A 16,792-nucleotide genomic window follows, 5' to 3' on the forward strand; every position below is an offset into this window, starting at 1 on the left:
ACACAAGAACGCTACAACACGTGCTCATGAAGTTGCAGCCAAGCATGACATCTCAATGTTAACTGCATGAGGCAGCCTGAAAGCACCAAACACCACATTCTCAGTGGCGAGTCCCCTACCGTAGGCATAGCAAATACAAAACTCTATTCCACCTGTGGAAGAAGAGTGCAAGAGCAAGCCACTGTAGCTTGGAACTGTGCAACAGTTTGTTTACCTGTACTAAAGTCATATTGTTTTCTTTTGCAGCCTGGCATGGACATCCCTGGTTTACAACTGAGTAATCAAGAATACTATCCTTATGTCTATTTCAAGATTGACCTTAGTCTTCTTGACTGCAGTTAAAAGAAAAATTGCTCGAGCTTCATCTATTAGTTTTCAAGACCCTTATGTTACAGTAAAACAATCTTTAGCTACTGAAAGTCAAATTAAAAACGCAGATCGTGTAGCAGGGTAATTGCTTAAGATCTTCCTACCGCTTTCAGTAATTTCTGTAGTGGCTTCTATATAAATATCTTTTTCATAGTTTTACAAAAACATTTCAGAGGCAGGAGGTACTATAGTAGTATTTATTATTTTTTTTTTTTTTTGTAAATTACAAAGATGGAATATCTACTGGACTTGAAATAAAGCAATTTAAAAAGTATGGTGGCTAATGGATCTACTAGATGTATACAGTCCTGTTTTTCTAACAAAGCAAAAAAATCCCAACCAAACAAAAACCCCAGAAAAAGTAGAAAGCATCAGAACAAAACCTAAATTTTTTTTTAATTTAAAAAACGCTTAAGAAGAAAGATCCTCAAAATTGCTATGGAACTTACTGTAGCATGACTTACAGCCCCAGGCACTCAGAAGTTTAGTTTTTGCCAAGGCATTTCAGTTCGAACAGTTCCATTAGATTTCATCTGCGGGGATGACTTAGAGCTGGAGCACATTTCCAACACCAGAGCAGTGGTCAGGTTACTGCTGGCCACCTGCGTTATTAACACTGCCCTTTGGAGGGGTGAGCTACAGGCAATCTCTTACAGACACTAGATGACAAATATCCATAGTAAGTTATTTCCTTGAAAGGAGGGAAACTTTCAGTTCTTTCAATTCCTTACTTAGAAACAAGCTGATCACATCAGGGTCACTTCACTAGACACCAAATACACAAGACATAGAAAGCAACAGAATATAGTAGTATTTCTATTAAAAAAGCAGCAGTAGTAGCCCATTCCCAGTTCTGACTCCTCTTCCAAGGAAACAGTAATTTCTAATCAAACTGGAGACAGCACCATGGTGTTTTTCCTGTTAGCACCTGGAAATCCTCAAGCCCCAAAAACGGGGATTAGCTACACCACTAATCCTGGGGAAGAGACCAACAGCTCCCACTGTCTCCCACTGCAGCAGCAACCCCACTTCCATTGTTATTAATGATCTCATCAAGTCTGGCACAAAGAAAGAGAAAGCCCCTGAGAAGGAGTAGGAAAAGGAAGACTGAAAGAGCATTTAAAATGAGATTGTCCATCTAATTAGGCTTTAGGCCAACTGTCAAGACTGTTCACAGCAAGGGGGTGATTTAGGACTCCGCTCTACACCAGCCTCTCTATTCTACAGTTCTTTTTTCAAGTCATCCAAAAAGGGATAGCTTTTCTCATGTGCACCTTTGTTACTCTATACAAGACTAACACTGTGTGTCAAAAATATTGTTTTATTCTTTAATTGAAACAGAAGCTGACCAGGTTCCACCTCCATGGAAAAAAAAATAAATCACATTTAAAATTGGTTACACTAACAGCCTCCAGTATAACACTCAAGCAGTACACTATCAACAAAATGAAAACCAAGATGTTCCAAAGATATCCATGTTGTCCTCAAAATATTTGTTACACAATACAATCAAGTTTACTGGTTATGACAATTCATAGAATTTCTGCAATGTTTTCTTGAGATGCGTACAGTTCACTGCTGCAGTGCATCAAATAGCACAGTGTGTCATGTGCTGTGTCTCCGTAAAAAGGCCACTGGAATATCCATCTGATTGTGATCCAGGTTGCAAACTGCTGCACAAACTGTCCCAAGAAAAGAAGTTTCCTGAAGATCTCACAGCTCATCTTTATCCCAGTCATCCAGATCCACATCGCTGAGATCAATATCATCTTCAACTGGAAGCTGTGAAAAAGGGAATGTTTCAAGCATATGTTTAGAAGCGCTTAATACCAGGACATTATCACAGACTTCGAAAGATGCTTACTCCTCCCTGAGAGTAAAGCTCCCTCCTGTCCTCTCTTTCATTCATAAAAATCTGTGTATTAAGCACAGCACAAGCACTCGAAGTTTAGATTACAAGGATGTTTCCTACTAATAAAAACAGTCCAGACAAACTATGCAACAAAAATACTACCATATTCTGCATTTTAATTCCACCTGAAGTAGATCAAAGGATTGCAGTAACTTTGTTTTTTTACAGCGATGTTGAACCTTAAGAACACGCTTAGTCACAGTGTTGTTGGTTACACAGGCTCCACCTTACAAACTGTGATGGTAAGGTCAGCATATTGCAGAACCCAAGCCTCCACAACATTCAGATCTTGAACATGTACACTACCACCTCCCTTACTCGTCATAGGTAAAAACACGTTTTAGCCTCAAAGGGGTTCAACTTTCAGATGACATCCTAACAGTGAGGCAGGAATATCTGCCCACAGTGTCAGACTATGAATCTGGTGTTCGATCTGGTGACAGGATTTACAGTGGAAAACCATCAGCACAACTTGCCAGTCTTTGGAGAAGACTTTTCACACTGCCAGTTCTTAGTTACTCTATCCAGTCACTTCTGAACCCAGCAAATCAGCACTTTTAAGAGATGGAGCACCTCTTACCTCACCATCTTTGCCATCCCAAGGTTCAACTGAATGAATTTTAGGAAAAGCTCCACCGCCCACTGGTGCTGTAGAGCCACGACCAACAGATAGTTCCCTGTGAAAAAACAAGTTAAATTTAAGAAGTTTCTCCAGTTTCCATCCACCTGGAACAGTGCCTGCTTCAGAAAAAAGCAAGTCAACTTTGAGATCTTCATCACTTGAAACAAATCTAAACTGTCTGGAAACAAAAGCTTTTCAAATTGAGAAGCAGAAAGTGATAAAGCCCTTAAAGCAGCATTGCTAATTTACAATTAGATCCAAGGAGAACAAGTGAGCGAGCTACACTTCTGTATTTCAGCAGCATTAACAACCATGGACAAACACAGGCCTTTAACAGTATGCTGTTTATCACTTAAGGCAACTCCAGGAGTCTATAATCCTACCTTTGAAAGTCACCTGTAACTGGTACTTGAAATCAGTAGTAATCTTTTTTTTAAGTGGAGACTGAGCCTCCATGGGTTACAATGGGTATAAGGTAACCAGCTTCTGCTGGTTTGCTCAAAGAGCAAAATCCTGAAGAGCTTATCCCTTTGCATTCTTTCAGAGACAAGACTGAATAAGCATTCCTCCCTGGGTGGAATATACAGCTCCTATGCTCTTCTCCCTGCCTATTTCCTTACTTTTTGTCAACACTGTTGAGACTGCCTATTAGATTACAAAAGCTGCACACAGCAAGATGAGTTAACAGCCAGCTACACCAACTGTGATTGTATTGCTTTCTCTAGGCAGTACAGCTGAGCCGAAGTGTCAAGAGATTATTGTAACAAGTATTGCTCTGCAGTAAGACAATACGTAACAGCTTATATTGCATTAAGTAATTGGTTAAGTCAGCTGTTGTATCCTGGAAGCACCATCCACACTCACCAGGAGAGGCTTCACCAAGATGGATTTTATAGACTGAGAATTTGCCACATGAGGGGCAGACATTTCTTTCACATGCGTTAATACAGACTGTTTGGTATTACTCTTCTTGCACCCAAATCCTAATTTTTACTTGATCCTCTAAGAATGTTCCCTTTTTGACATTAAGAAGAAAGCCTGGTCACTTACACAGGTTAAGAGAATGTAGTACTGTTCCACTAGTCCAGCTGGAATAAGGTTCAGTTTAATGTGCTTCTTATGGCAAGGTGGGGAAAGACTTGCAATTCTGACTGTCTGCATTCTCCAAGCAAGGACATGGAAATAGCTGCTAATGTAAGCTCTCAGAGGCTCTCACGTAGCTTACGCAGTTTAGTGTTTTACCTATTAGAAGCAGAATTCCCACTTCACTTTGACCATGCTTATGTAACAGTTAAGCTTAGCTACTGTTTCAGTGTTGTTGCTGCCTTCCCTCCTCCTCTTTGTTGCCTTTCACCACTCAGTTCTTCTCAGCACTGGCTCTTGCCCAACTACACGAGAGGCAGTTTCAGGGAACCTGAGCTAAGAAGTCAGTAGCTTAGATTGATTGCTTCAGCTTCCCCCACTTAGTTTCAGATGCCATGGAATGGGGAAGGCAGAATCAGACCAAACCAGAAAAATGAACAGCAACATACAGAACCTCAAGAACCTTAAGCAGCACCCACTTAAGATTCCCAAACTGGGAACTTTCCAGTTACTAATTAGAATGCACCATTTGAATTTAGTATTGATTACCAAGTCCCATTAATTTCTTGGGCTACCAGAACCAGAATTTTTCAAGATCAAAACTACTTCTGTTTCAAAACGGTTTTAAAAAAGTTGTGCTGAAACTACCATGTTAAGTCTAAACGGCCAACTTTTTAATTCTGTCCACCATAAAAAAGCAGCAGCTGCTTTACTAGTTGCAATTCCCACTGAAATCATTCCATTACTCCAGTGAATGCTTGTCATCTTAGTTCTCTTACCTGCGCAAGTTTTGCCTGCTCCAGGGGAGCCTGATTTTGGTCTAGAGGGCTCACAGCCCCTGTTACAGAAAGGTTTAAGTCACTTAAATTTCATACCTGAGAAACTCATTAATCCCTTGCTCGCTGAATGATCCTTTCAGAAGGGCAAATTTCATCTTCCGAGCATTAACAGCTGCCATTGCTGGATAGCCAAAGCCTCCAATCCCTAAAGAGCTCTCAAGATCTGACTGAGCACCTGCTTCTGCCCACAGCCACCTTGAGGAAAAGACAAAATAGAAAATGCATAATTAGGATACACACTACAATCATTTGAAGTCACACATACCCTGCAATTCTGCAGAGGTCAAGCTGGGCTCTGAACTGCCCTTGACTGTGTCAACATTTTACTGAAGCCAGCAGGGAATAGCAGCAGAGTCTCAATCTTGAACGATTCAACAGAAGAAAGCCCCTCCCTCAACAGCACCTCTGGGCCTGCCCCACAGCCACTGAAAGCTGGATCAGAAGAACAGCCATGGAAGAGAGTCCGGGGAAGAAGTTACCAATCTGAACAAATTGCTACACTTACGCCTGTATCAGCCATTTTAAACCTTGCTTAAAGTCACAGAACTGAACATGACAAAGTACTGCCCAAATCCCACTGTAGAGGATTTCTGGCCTAAGACTGCAAGACCTGTATTTCACTCTGTATTTGTTCCTCATTGGTCAGGTCTCAGTTCCTCTAATGCTTAGAAAGTCCCCTGAGGAACCTCTGGAATCAGCCAGACTCATAGTTTCCCCCCCACCCCACCCCCGGCAGGCTTTCATGCCATTTTGACCCCTTTTCACAGCAGTGTGTCAGAACAACTTTTACTTCCCAGAGATCCTAACCTCAGTACTTGAGTGGAGGGGGAGAAGAGGCAAAGCCTGCTGGCCTGCTTCTTTGACAGCATGAAACTTGTTAATAAACTGCACTTTAGGTTCCCCCCCGCCCCCTGAGAATTCAGTCATAACGGCAGACCCACCTACCAGCAAGGCTCTAAAAAAACTGGATAACACTGCCTTAAAATATTTTAGCATTCAGGACAAAAGACTGTTAATCTGACCTCATGAATGCTTAGTTATCACTAATGAAGGATTTGAAAGGTGGATGAAAACAAAACAAATCAACAGTTTATTATAAAACCACAGCACCCCCTCCCACAGCACAGTTAGTGAAATACCAAGATACGCTAACCTGAGCAAGGAACAGCTCTTATCTGCAGTTAAATCGTTATCATACAAATCCCATCCTGTTACCTCTAAATATGCTCACATCTTTCCTAAGACAACCAGTCTGCAATGACACTTACCCCCACATCTTCTTTTTGTATTTTTCAGCCATTTTTAACATGACATCCAGGTAAGAATTCCTCCCTGAAGCTCCTGTTTGTTAGACAATTGGACAAGTTAAAACACAGAACTACATGCTCTAAGTGACAAATTCATATAGAAGTCTGCCTGCTGGCTTGCATGTCTACCTGTGTCAAGAATATGAGGCAGAACAGAAATGATGCAGAGCTGATGAGCATCACAGGTACTCTTCAGAACATCTTCACTAATTATCTAGAAGAAAGTAGCAGAAAGTCAATGAGACTAAGACCTGGTTAACCAGCTATGACTGCAGTTCCCTCCAACAGCCTATCAACTTCATCCTAGAAGGCAGTAAGTGCTGAAGCAATTTAACACAGAAGCTTACAAGTCTCTCCTACTTCACTCGTCCCCCCTCAAAACACAAAACTAATTAGAGTTCACAACATCTTCTGTTAAGACTTGCAGCAACAAGTAAGCAAGCAGTACCAAATACAGCTTAGAGAGAGCACAGTAAGATGCCATTTCTTGCTCAAAATCACACCATCTGTGGACCAGGGCTAGAAATCGCACACAGACCTATGCATGTGCCTGCAGGTTTCATTCACAGCACTGCTAGCCTAAAGTCAGCCGGCACGGTGTAGCATTTGCTGAAGATCAGGACACTTCATCACCATTAATAGATCAGTAAGTTTTGTGTTATCTACCTTAAAAAATGATCAACCTATTTATTAACAGTCATCTGCAAAATTTGTGTACTCCTGCCAGTAAAAAAAAATTTCAAAGCAGGCAGCCCCAATATATCAGTTGTATACAAGTACTACTGTACTAACATGATGTACATTATAAAGAATACAGAAGAAATTTTAAAATTATGACATATGAAATAAACACCATTTTAAAATATCTGTAAGTTCATTAATAGGCAAACGTTTTCTTCCTCCTGCACCTCAGTGGGATGTCTTGCATGCACCCCACTTTGTGGACAACTGATCACCATTTTAAACCTACCAACATCAACCTGAGACTCGAAGTCATCATACAGAAGGTGCAATGTTTGGACCACGAGCAAGACTAGTCATCATGCACCTTCCAATGATGGCTTCAAATGACAACACCCTGCCCTCTTGCAAGAAAAAAGGATGGGGCACAGAATCCTACTTTTTCACTTATTCCTCAAGAGAGAATCCCTGGTACCGTACCATCCTGTCAGTGCCTTCACTGTGACTGAAAGATGATCAGAATTGATAATCACAAATTCACAGTAAAAGTTCGACAACAGAAAGCTGAATGATCAGACTCGTCATTCTTGACTTCCTGCTGTAAAACAGTGCACAAGCACCACACCTAGGCTGTTTTATTTACAGTTAACAGTCCTGTAAAAACTGCTTCAAAGGACATGATGGAAAGAAAAGCAGTTTGAGAGAATGATGTAGAGGTACCTCCAGGAGCTCAGGTGGTGGTGCATTATCAGAAAACAGATCCAGAGCACGAGCAATGATATCAGATCTAGTTCTTCCACCATCATAATCAACAGGGTCTTCTCCTTTCTGGAAGATTTTAATGGTAGGAAATCCACGAATCTGCAAGGCAATTTTAAGTCATCAGCTCAAATAAATCTGAATATTTATGACAGAAGTTATCTGCTACTCTGACATGTTCTAGATTGAAAGAGAGGGAAGACATTTAACATCTACGTGAAGACTCACATAGCCTTATGACATAACTTGAACATTTTGTAGCTTCCAACTTGTGCAAACAATTCAAAACAAGGTTAACCATGCTGAAACACTGTTTCAAGTTTCAGGCCTGATGAATCAGCCATGGTCTCATCTCCGTTTAGGTCCACCAAACACTGCAGTTTTAAGTACCAGAAGGACTATCTTCGTACTTTGTATTTATTAGACATTAGTTTCCCAATTTGGGGTGTGTGTAGGGGTGGTCAGCACACCTTCAGCTCCCTTATTGTATTACAGAGTATCTGTTCACTTTGGGCATGCAGCATAGCTGACCTGGGCAGCTAATATTGTTGGAACGATCCCAAATAACTGGCTCCCAGATGTACAGGTATGCGTGGGTTCTGCAGATCCCCAGCCAGCATACCAGCAGTCTGAAAGGAGAGACCTCTCACTTCAGATGATAAAGCCATACAAGATCTTATGAAATAAACAGCCTTTTTAATCAGCAATATCCAGATTTATTTCTTTTCTCTTACCATTTATATTGTTACTAACATTCAGGAATGATCGATTTGTGGAAAAATGGTATGTGTCACGTAAGTGTTTCATGCTAAAAGTAATGTTAAGTGGTACTACATTAAGGAACAGTTCAGTAATTAAAGGGAAATATGACTTACTAGAGATGGAAGGGAAACTGTAACCACTGCAGAGCACACTCACCCCGTATCGGCTTGCCAGCATCTGATTGACTGTTGCATCTACTGCAGCCAGCTTTACTTTTCCCTTTGTTTGTTCCTTCACCTCAGTGGCAGCAGCTGCCCATTCTGGCTCCAGACTGAAAAAAAACAAAGAGTATGAGCACTCTGAGCTCTCTCCGAGCTAGCAAATGCATAACACATGCCAACATTATGTAGCATACTCCACTCAGGAAAAAAATAAAATCTCTGTAACATTGGTAACTAGGAATTTTAGTAAGGAAGAATGCAGCCAGAGCAGCACCAAGGTGCCCCGAGCAGGAGAAGCCCATGTATTTTTGAAAACCCCACTTCTGATATACCAGAGATGCAAGGTGTCTTTTAGGGGATTAAGGCTATTGCACAAGCACAAGCATTAATGGGAACTGAACTGTCAAAGAAAAGCCTCATTTACTTTTTGCAGTGCCCACACCACGGGGCATAAAACTCCACCATCCACACATCATCGCTATTTATGACGTTCTTATCAAAGCTGTCATCAGTCAACTCAATCACATCCTTCTTATCTCCACCTCCACTCTCTCGGCTCTGCAAGAAACAAACAGACCCTCACATAAGTAACCAAAAATAAGCTTGCTTGTGTGTCACGTCATACCAAATGGCTTTTATTTGAATAAGATACAAACCAGGCAGTATTAGGTCATACAACTTTTCCATTTCAGAACTGACAATACACACAGTCTACTCCCACAGCACTTTCAGAAAACAGCAAGTAAACCTTCTCTTAAAGGGAAATCAGGTCAAACTGACAAACAAGAAGATACAGGAACACTTCCCCAGTTCTTCATGCTCTATCTATCCAAGAACAAAGTGCTCTCCAACCCTCAAAATCTACTGTGCCCTGGTTTCCAGGCAAAACAAACATGTGAGTGCAATACACACTACAGGGTACTGTCCACGCAGGTCTTCCATCTGGCCAACCTGAGGACGTCAGAGTACTTGCTCCCTTATTTAGAAACAGCAGTAGGAGCTAGAAGCTTCTCTATTTAACTTCAGGGAGAAATCCAGCAAGCCAACTTCAGAAGAACACTACCAAACTAAAAAAACCCTTCAACCATCTACCTTAGACTAGGCAAACGGTACTTCAACCAGCTGGAGAACGGGGCTAACGGGGACCTCAGAGTTCAAAGGGACATGCACCTGGGGAATAAAAACCCCATGTACTAGTACATGCTGAGGACCGACAAGTTGGACATGAGCCAGCAATGCACCCCTGTGGCAAAGGCAGCCAACAGCCTCCTGAGCTGCACTAGGCAGAGTTGCCAGCAGGTCTGAGGAGGTGATCTTTCCACTCTGCTCAGCACCGTGAAACACCTGGAGTGCTGGCACTCCCCGGTATAAGAGACAAGCAAACACTGGCGAAAGTCCAGCCAAGGGTCAAAGCTGATTAAGGGCTCTGAGCATCTGACATGTATGTTGAGAAAACTGCAATTGCTCAGCTGGAAAAAGAAGGCTTAGCATGGATCCTATTCATGTATATGAATACCTGGGTGGAGGTGACAAAAAAACAAAGGCAGACTCTTCTCTGCAACACCCAGTGACAGGACAAAGAGGATATAAATTAAATTCTTGTATTTCAACTGAAAAGTAAGAGAAATCTTTTCTACTGTGAGGGTAGTCAAACACCAGAACAGGTTGCCCTGAGAGTACAGTCCATGTGGAGTCTCAGTCTTTGCAGTTACTCACAACTTGATGGGACACAGCCCTGAGCAATCTGCTCTAGTTGATCCTGCAGCCGGTAGGGGGTCTGGACTAGACAACCTCCAGAAGTCCCTTCCAACTTCAACTATTCTGTGACCCAAGTCAGGAACACAAGCTCTGATTTCCTGTACAAGACAGTCTCCAGTTGAAAACACACACGTTCACTCAAATACCTGTTTGCCAGAACTATATCCTCCACTCCTGCCACTAAGACGCTCTTTCACCAGGGACCGAACAGCACTTAAAGCAGCATCAACAATAGCATCACTTGTCCTGCCACCTGCAACATAGCAAAATGAGTTATTAAAGCATCAAAAGGACAGTTTAAGGTAGGCCCCTGACCTAATTACAAACTTAATACTCCCTCATCCTAAGGATTCTTCAGAAAAAGCAGAACTAAGCTATGAGTGATACGGTACTAGTGGCAGAACATCACTGACTTAAAACATGAGCAGCAGGACTGACTTCACTTTTTAACTACCCACCTTATTCAATGGTGGTGGCTGTGGTAAGCTCCTAGTAATAAGAAGAGAGGAATAATTTGGAACTGCCTATTAACCTCCACCCAGTACAGACTGCAGATAGGACTGTTAGCCCATGCTAAGACACAACATTTGGTCAGACCAGTCCCACCCATCTGTGTCTCAGTTACTACAAGCACTAGACAGAAACACCACACAAGACAGCATAACAGCCACCATAATTACTGTATTCAGGCAAGTTTTCAGGCATGCAACATGTGAAAGGGCATCACGCTTACCCTGATAATCCTCTGCTTTGTTTTTGTTGGCTCCAAATATCTTGATGGTTGGAAACCCTCTGACTCCATACTGTCCACCCAAGGATTGATGTTTATCTGCATCTACTGCACCTACTTTCACTACACCCTGTGGAAATAAAAACAAGAACCAAGATAAGACTTCTACAGTGTTTTAATACATTTTATACTCTGTGCATTCTAAAGTGAGTTATTAGAAGAGTAAGAAAAGTCACCACAAGAGAGGAGTTATCCCCCCAGAAGCACCGAACTACAGACCAGCATACCTTTCTTCACCCTGACAAACTAAAGTTCGTTTGGGGTTTTAGTTTGGGTTTGTTTTTTTTTTTAAAGGGGAATACATTTACATAGTTCAGCAAATCGCCACATGACCAAGTTTTCTGTAATTAAAGAAATGTTAATCATGAACAGCTTACAGAACTGTTTTCAAATATTCAGTTCCTGCTGTTCCTGTACTTCAGAGGCAGGTAACAGGACAGCAAGGAAGAAAAGCGGAACATGCTATTTTGGGGGATGGCTGGATTGTAGCATCATCTGGTGCTGTTAAAAGCAGCCCTGGAAAACAGTAGTTAGAATTCACAGGGACAGAACTGATTTGCTTCCTCTACAATTCAACGGCTTCTTTAAAAAAAACAACACAAACACAAAATCCTGACTTTTTAAATGCCTTTGACTGGCTGAACAAATATAATCGACACAGTTTTGGAGACCAAATGCCACCTTCATGTTCCCAAGCCAGATGACAAACAGCCAAACTCCTCCATCTACTGCCACAAGCACATTTGAAAGACTGAACTTACTTTTAATGCTGTTGCTGCTTTCTTCCACTCAGGGGTTAGTCTCTGACAATGACCACACCTTTTAGAAAGAAAAAAGGAAAAACCACCAAACCATTAACTGTCATTCAAATCTGACAACTATTTCACAAATAACACTGATCTTTTTGGGTCTGCAATTACAAAACAGTCAACTCACAGCAAGCTGTAGGAGACTTAAGACCTACTCATGAAGAGGGGATGTTGTGGCATAGCCTCTTCACATCTTTCATGATCATCATGATCACACGAGTGATGAAAAACCCCCACAAGTATTATGCAAATGCATACACATATGCCCATATCTCAAAAGCTGCCTGGCTTCCCCAACACAGAAGCAAACATGAGCACCAAAATCCAGATTCACACATTAGTCTGCCTGTTGTGAACTAAAATGGGCCTGTGATGAGGCCTGAAAAAAAGTATTCTAGAGGTTTCTTAATTAGCAAGAGTTTGTGGCACAAGATTTCCTAGAGGTGCCTGGGCGAGAAAAGCAACAGCCAACTGGCAACTAGTGTACCATCACAGGTCTGTAGGGAAAGAATCTGCCAATTTACTTACATCTGTTCCACACTATTGCCATTATTCAATAAAGCTTTCCATTCCCCATAAAGCTGCAAAAACTCTAGAAGCAGCACAGCATCCTTTCCCCTAAACTTCTCAGTTCGGACCCAGCTAGGCTGTTGCAATGAAAGGCCTCTTTCTCCAGAATGCGGAGCTTTGGACAGCAATAGCATTGAGAATTTGTGCAAAGATGGAATATACATCACAAGAATTTACATGGAAGACACTCCATGCTCTGCATGTGAGCAGAAGGGGAGACAGAGGTGCTATATTAAGATTCACAAAGCCATTATTTTTCAATGGAAATTGGAAATACTAAGTGTGAATTTAGATTTGTGCTTTCACTTCAGAATCAAGTTAAGACAGACGTGAGGGGACTTCTCACTTTCCTACTGCACTTCAATCAGTCATTTTTAATACTAGTTTCAGGGGAAAAACTGAAGTAGTAAAATAGCATATAAGGTTTTGTTATTAGACCTTATTTGCCAACTTGAAACCAGTTCCTGCCTTTTTCCCTCATGAGGATATTTAAAATAGGAATCCCAACCACAGCTATATTGCTAGTCATGAGGCTATCAAACCAGAACTGTACTGCCAACAACTGAATGAAACCTGAACATCAGATTCCTACACTGCTCTTTCATGACAAGAAGCAGCAAGTAGGCAGCTGTAATTCTTACCATGGGGCGTAGAACTCCACAAGCCACAGGCTCTCACTCTGAATGACCTCTTTGTTGAAGTTAGTTGGTGTTAGCTCTATCACATCATCACTGGCCGAATATAAACCATTAACTGCCAGGAATAACGTGCAGCTCACTATGCCTAGAACAAAAAGTAAAGAAATCAGCATTCCTGCAGAACATTTATGATTTTCCTGTTGCCATAGCTAAACCATCTCCCCACTCCCTGCAACTGGTGGGAGGCATTTCCATTTGACCGGAAAAAAGAGGGAAATTACAGCAAGATATAAAATTTCCCTCCTCACTTAAATCATGATTCCACAGGATCACGCAATATATTCTCTATGCCTAAAGCTAGATGGAGTTATGCCACTCCTACTGTGGCCCTCCAGAGAGGATTTTGTCAAAGCTCCTTACCCTAACTACTAGTGGTACCAGACCAACAGAACTTCTACACAATCAGCCACATTTTATTTCAGGTCCTTCTCACAAAAACTCCTAAGTTAGCTGCTCACAGCTCTTGCACAGCAGGAGCTCAAACACATCTTTCACAGAAGCACATAATGCAGGACCACCCCAACTAATCTTCGTACAGTCACACGGATTTTAGTACCAGCACTTGACACACTGGTAGTATAAGGAGCTCCTTCGTTCTCACTCATGAAGATCTTTGTCTACCATTGATTTATCTCTCCAGCAACAGACTGAAGAACAATAGCTAAATCTCTCTGGTTAACAACTCAAGCACTCATAGAAAGCTAAAAAAAAATTAAAAAGCTGCAAGGATATTGCTTCCTCTTAAGACAGACTTCATGCTTCTGGATTTTACTATTGCCCGAGACTCTGCACATAAAACCTCAGAACCCTTCCTTCTACCTCATCAGAGATTGAGGGATAACTTGATGAAAGATGACAAGCATCTCTAACAAAAGTCACATAGCAAAACTCTTCTTAATCCACCAAAGACAGGGGGTGGGGGGTGTGGGGGTGTGGGGATAAGAGCTCAGACACTGAAGTCACAATTAGGCAAAAACCAGCTTTGCTGTCACTAGTTAATAACTTGCATAGGAAGCTGCACATTCTCAAGACTGAATGCGACGGGAAGATACAGTTCAGTGATGCAGAAACACCACAGCACACGGTACACAGACTGCACAGCATCACCTACACTTTATCAGTCCCACTCAAGAAAAGCCAGTTTCATTATACCTATTCTGCAGACGAGAGCAGCTGACAGAAATATCTTCCAGGTTATTCAACCAGAGATCAGGACTGAGTTGCCAAGCTGCAACACAGCGCCCTATCTGTTGCACCACTCCCCCTCCTAATGGCTTCTTACAACCCTAGGGCCCAACCCTTTTCTTTTGGGGTTATCACCACCAGAATCTGGGGTTTCCACCACCAGATTTACACCTTAGAGCGACTCTCCCTTCAGTATGCCCACACGCAAACAGCACTTCATCCACACTGATCAACTGACTTCCAAGGCCATCCGTAGCTGTCACAGCATGTTACAGTGACCTACAGTAGCAGCTGCTGCTGGGGCAGAGTAAGAAAATAAGGATAGAAAAAGCTACTTGACCCTTACAGTCACTCTCAAGAGAAAAAAGCCTTGTCTAGACAGAATGAGACCATTAAGTTGAAATCAGCACATTTTGGCATAACCTAATGATATCTCCGGCAGAATACATTCAGAAGCTGAAGAGTTCACTCAGCCATTTCTGCCACTTCAAATAGAGAAGTTCTAGCTTATGCAAAAACACCTGCTAAAGAGAACTCACATACGAAAAAACATGGTTAAATCCACCTAGTCACGTATCACTGCTTTTTTTTTCCCCCCAAGACTATGACTCATGAACTGGCGGCATTCCTTCATATAGTGAAATATTAAAGGTTTAATTCATCATACAAAAAGATCCATTTCCTACAAGCATCTAAGCCAGGAAGATGCAGATCCATCCTTGATATTGAGGCAAAAAGGAAAAATCTCAGATAAACTTGATTTCAGAAGTCGTTTTCTGATGTAAGCATGTTACTTAGACAAAGGCATTGCTAAACTAACTAAGGCAACTCCACACTGGTATTACCAGCCCTCATCGAAAAACCAAGTTGTAACTGAAGACCTGGGGAAAGAGCTTTTGCTATGGGACGATGATGATGATTCTGTGAACCTCCTCCTTAGCCCACGCACCCCTGCTGCAGCAGAGCTGGGCGTACAGAAGTTCACCCCCCACACACGTGCGCTGGGTGAGAGCCCTCAGCCCTGTGCAGCGCGACCAGCACCCTTGGTACCGCCATAAAGGGGTCCGAGGGGCACTACCCAAGAGGTTTACCCAGTTATTCGGCACGGAAGATCCAGCAGCAGGGGGAGGGGAAGAGGAAGTACCGTTCCCCACGGGCTCCCCTTTTAATCCTCAGTTATTACTTTCTTACTGCCCTTACAGCACTGGATCGCAGGCGAGGGCAGCCAGGCAAGCGGAACTTTACCGCCTGCTGGAAATCAAAGCCGTTAAGGAAAGATAAGCACCGTCCTGAGTTTTTTGGTGTTGTTACTGGTATCTTCAGGCCATCTGCCCGCGACCCGGTAACCCACCGAGCGTCCCCCGCTCCCCCGCGGGCGGCACAGCGGCTCGGGCCGGCAAGGACCCGGACGCTACCGAGGGCGCGGCCACCGCGGGCGCTGCCCCCGCTCCACGAGTCTCCCGCCCCGCCGAGAGCGGCCCGCACAGCCCAGGGCCCTCGCTGCTCCCCGAGCGGGAGACGGGCGCACGGCGGCTCCAAGCCCGTCCCCGGCGCCCTCCTGCCGCGACTGGCCCACACCCGCGGCGGGGTCCGACAGGCCCAGGAGGAGGGAAGCCGCGGCCCGCCGCTCCCTCTGCTTGCGGGCCTGCCAGCCCACCGCCCCCGCGGCGCGGCCGGCCCACCCGCCCCCTCAGCGCCCCTACGGCTCCTACCCCACCAGAGCCGGCCGGCTGCGCACACCCCCATGGCTGCCTCCAGCTCCCGCAGCCGCCGCCGATGGAGCCTGCCCGCCCCGCCCCGCCCCGCCGCCCACGCGCCGCGCGTTCCCCGCCGTGGCCGCCGCCCATTGGCGGAGCTGGCGCAGGCGCACTAGCGCAGCCAATGGGGAGCAGCCGCGTCAGTCGCTGCGGGGCGCGGGTGGCCGGAGGAGGCTCTGAGGGGCGGGGCAGGATATGAAGGTGGGCGGTGGGGCCGGGCTGCGCTTGGGCTGGGCCTGGGCCTGGGCCTGGGCGGCCGCCGAAAGCAGGGAGGTGACAGCGGGGGGCGTTGGGGAGCGCTGTCAGCAGGGTGCCGCGGGGATAAGTGGTCCCAGCCTGCTTCTGGCAGCTTCCCGGTATCCTGCTACAGCCAGAGCGCCGTCAGCCGCTTCCCGCCTTGCAGCGCTGGATGGGGCCTGGGGGGCCAGGACTCTGGGCTGGGCTGGAACACACGCAGGCCTTCAAGGAGAAGGCAGGCGCGGCAGTGTTCAGGCCGAGCTTCACTTGTACCACCTCTAAATGCAAACATAAGCCTCAAGGACTTGACAGTCGAAATGGTGTCGCAGTGAAGAGCAAGGCAGGCATCTAAGTTGGAAGAGAAATGGTTTGCAAGTCACGAGCTTGCATGTAAAAGTAGGAAGTAGCCCAGCTGCATGTGCTGTAGGCCGAGGAAATAAAAGTGGCCAAGGAAATAAAAGCAGGGGCAGGGGAGGGCTGGTGCATGCTCATA

General features: G+C 44.2%; 2 protein-coding genes across 8 annotated transcripts in view; one reads left to right on the forward strand and one right to left on the reverse strand.

The window, feature by feature from the left end:
• ATP6V1C2 (ATPase H+ transporting V1 subunit C2) overlaps nt 1–1,847 on the forward strand; it is a 22,112-nt gene extending 20,265 nt beyond the window's left edge. For all 7 annotated transcript variants that reach the window (XM_040597751.1, XM_040597753.1, XM_040597756.1 and 4 more), the window contains one exon: nt 247–1,847. In XM_040597751.1, the coding sequence (XP_040453685.1) occupies nt 247–342 (96 nt within the window). In that variant the 3' untranslated portion in view covers nt 343–1,847. The remainder of the gene's footprint in view (nt 1–246) is intronic.
• PDIA6 (protein disulfide isomerase family A member 6) lies at nt 1,671–16,115 on the reverse strand. Its single transcript, XM_040597750.1, has 13 exons — nt 16,018–16,115; nt 13,064–13,205; nt 11,805–11,862; nt 10,987–11,113; nt 10,400–10,506; nt 8,920–9,053; nt 8,491–8,605; nt 7,534–7,674; nt 6,262–6,346; nt 6,094–6,166; nt 4,862–5,020; nt 2,862–2,958; nt 1,671–2,151 (listed from the first exon to the last, which is right to left on the reverse strand). The coding sequence occupies exons 1-13, from the start codon at nt 16,049–16,051 to the stop codon at nt 2,083–2,085; spliced, it is 1,341 nt and encodes a 446-aa protein (XP_040453684.1). The 5' UTR covers nt 16,052–16,115; the 3' UTR covers nt 1,671–2,082.
• Nucleotides 16,116–16,792: the final 677 nt, after the last annotated feature.

This window comes from Falco naumanni, chromosome 6 (genome assembly GCF_017639655.2).
Source record: "Falco naumanni isolate bFalNau1 chromosome 6, bFalNau1.pat, whole genome shotgun sequence".
Taxonomy (NCBI): Eukaryota; Metazoa; Chordata; class Aves; order Falconiformes; family Falconidae; genus Falco; species Falco naumanni.